The sequence below is a fragment of the Zalophus californianus genome, unplaced genomic scaffold (genome assembly GCF_009762305.2).
Source record: "Zalophus californianus isolate mZalCal1 unplaced genomic scaffold, mZalCal1.pri.v2 scaffold_52_ctg1, whole genome shotgun sequence".
Taxonomy (NCBI): domain Eukaryota; kingdom Metazoa; phylum Chordata; class Mammalia; order Carnivora; family Otariidae; genus Zalophus; species Zalophus californianus.
The window spans coordinates 20969-23615 of record NW_023365549.1 but is presented as its reverse complement, the minus strand read 5'-3'; the positions used below and the strand labels follow the sequence as shown (position 1 = coordinate 23615).

The 2647-nt window shown below is 63.9% G+C and overlaps 1 protein-coding gene across 1 annotated transcript in view; it reads left to right on the top strand.

Annotated features, from left to right (window-relative positions):
- Nucleotides 1-1092: 1092 nt before the first annotated feature.
- LOC118356699 (skin secretory protein xP2-like) overlaps nucleotides 1093-2647 on the top strand; it is a 2781-nt gene continuing 1226 nt past the window's right edge. The window contains exons 1-4 of the mRNA XM_035726001.1: nucleotides 1093-1112; nucleotides 1206-1311; nucleotides 1724-1811; nucleotides 2183-2645. Of these exons, the coding sequence (XP_035581894.1) occupies nucleotides 1784-1811; nucleotides 2183-2645 (491 nt within the window). The 5' untranslated portion in view covers nucleotides 1093-1112; nucleotides 1206-1311; nucleotides 1724-1783. The remainder of the gene's footprint in view (nucleotides 1113-1205; nucleotides 1312-1723; nucleotides 1812-2182; nucleotides 2646-2647) is intronic.

Genomic DNA, 2647 nt, shown 5'->3' with positions numbered 1-2647 from the left:
ACTCGGGGAAAAGTGTCTGGAGAGAGTGCAAAACAACGGCAGGTCTGACTCACGCCGGGTGGAGCAGGAGGGGTCAGGGAGGGCTTCTCGGAGGAAGGGACATTCGGAAGAGAGCTGAGGCACAGAGGTAGTTAGGGAAGTTGGGTGGGCTTCCGCGGAAGAGGAGACCACTTGTGAAAAACCCCAGAGTGGTGGAAGCGGAGGGAAGGGTGAGGGGGGGGAGAGCACAGGCCGTGGAGGGAGGTTCAGTCCGAGGACAGGGAACTCTGGGCAGGCTCGGGAGCTGAGCTTGGAGCCCAGGACCCCCAAATGGAGATGCCACGTGGGGGGCTGGAGTTCAGAGGACAGAGAGATGTGGGAGCCGGACACGTGGAGTCACCAGTATGTAGTTGGCGATGCAATTCGCTGGTGCAGTTAGGGCCACCCAAGGAGAACACAGTAGAATGGCATCAGTCAGCTACTGCCACGTAAGGACCACCCACAGGATCTCTGTGCTATGAACTGACACGAATGTACTTAGCTTTCCCGTCTGGGCAGCGTGGGGTCAGGTGGCGCAGGCCGGCCCTGCTGGGCGGCGGGGTTCTCCGCAGCTTGCGCCCGCCTTGGGGGGTGACTGTCCGTGACTGGTTCGCGCCGGCTCTGCTGCCATTGTCCCCCTCCCACCGAGGGCGGCCACGTCCTGCTCGTCTCACGGCCACGCCGAGGCCACAGCAGGCGAGGCCACAGCAGGCTGGGAGGAAGGGCTCAGCACAGGACTGCATTTCTGCCTCAGCGGCTAAGTGAAGCATGTCGAGGGGCCAAACCCCAAGTGCAGAAGGGCCTGCACAGGGTCTGTCGAGGGTCACAGCCCTGGGCACGCGCAGGAGCCCAGGCTGAACCCAGCTCTGTGTCCTCACACAAGGGCTGCACCCAGGCCTTGCGTGGGCTGTGGGTGGGGTGGGGTGGGAGGGTGTCACTGTATAGATGGGGCATGGGGGGGGTCAGCATTGAACAGCTGGGGGAGGGGCCCTCGCGGGTGGGGCTCTTGTCTGAGGAGGAAGTTGGGTGAGGGGACCCCGGCCATGGTGACCTCACTTCCCTGACAACAGAGCCCATCAGAATTTGGAACCCAGGTAACCAGGAACCCACATTCCAGAGACAGCCCCCGGCCCAGCTCATTACATTGCAGATAGTGAAACCAGGATGTTCACGTGCTGCGTTCCCAGATCCGGAGGTTGCCGACGGAAGAAAGCGCGCCCAGCAAATGCTGTCTCAAGATGTCCGTTCAGGGCTCCCCACCGCCTCTGGCCGTTTGGTCGGAAAGACCACAAGGTGACACCAGGAGTCCCAGGGCCGGCCACCCAGCCCCACAGGGTCTAATCCACCTGTGCAGCCCCAGGTCCCTACCCGTGTGTGTGTGTGTGTGTGTTGTGTGTGAAGAGGGGTCATGTAGGGTGGGCTAACCCCATTCAAGAGCAGGCTGATGAGGGGTCAGATACCCAGTGGGCAGGTCTTGTTCAAGGTCAAGTGTGGCTGGGTGGGATGGGGTGTGTGCGGATGCGAGCTTCTGCCCTGGGTTTATCCCAATTGCCCTGGAGCGGGGGTCACTGTACCGCGTGCAGGGCTGGGCACGCACAGGTGTGTCTGATCTGGGAGCAGGAGGGGGACTGGGCAGGGGCACAGGGAGGCTGGCTGGGCAGGGCTGTGATGCCTCTGGGCCGGCTACCCGTCCCTGTCTTTGCAGACCACGGATGAAATCGGGAGGAGGCTGGCGGACAGCCATGACAATTCCGGGACCTGGGGCATGACCCCACAGGGGTCCCCAGGAGCAGGTGCTGCGGATTGTGGGGAAAGGCCTCCGACACCACCCAGACCACTGTCCCTGGTGGTCATTGACTGGATTGTGCTCCAGGAATGGAGCCCACGGAGACCGAGCTCGAGGCTGAGAAGCCTGGGGCGGGGTGCCTGTGGGTGTGTGGGGACGGGTCGGGGCCGGCCCCACAGGGAGGAGCCCCGAGAGGCTGGTGTGGGGCCAGGAGCAAAGACTGTGTGCAGAGCACCCAGCGGGTGGACTGCAGTCGGGGAGACGTCCCGGGGAGGGCACCTTCCTGGCTGCGGCTTCTCTGGGAGGCTCTGGGCTGGGCTCTGTCTTGCAAATACCCACGGAGAGCAGGCACGGGGGTGAGCTTTCCTCCTCTCACAGATGTTCCACGACCTAAGGAGCTAGAGCCGGCTCCAACTCCATCAGCAGCTCTGCAGGGAGGGGTGGTGCCTGCAGAGACTTCAGCAGGAGCCCAGGAGCCGGCAGTTGACCCGGCACCTGCCCACGGAGAGCCTGACGCCGACCAGGAAGGGCCTGCTCGAGAACCTGTGCCCGGAGAGCCTGCCCCTGTTCCTGCCACTGTTCCTGCCGGAGCCAGGGCCCCTGGGCCTGCCCCGAACTGTGGCCCTGCTCCTTGCCCAGACCCCGCTCCTGCCCTGGATCCTGACCCGTCCCTACCCCTGCCAGTGCCCCTGTCCCTGCCCCTGACCCAGATACTGCCTTGGTTCCTGTATGTGCCATTGCTGCAGACCCTGTCCCTCCCCTTGCACCTGCCCCTTCCCCTTCCCCTGCTTGTGCTCCTGTTCTGGCCCCTGACCCAAGTCCTGCCCCTTCCCCTGCCCATGC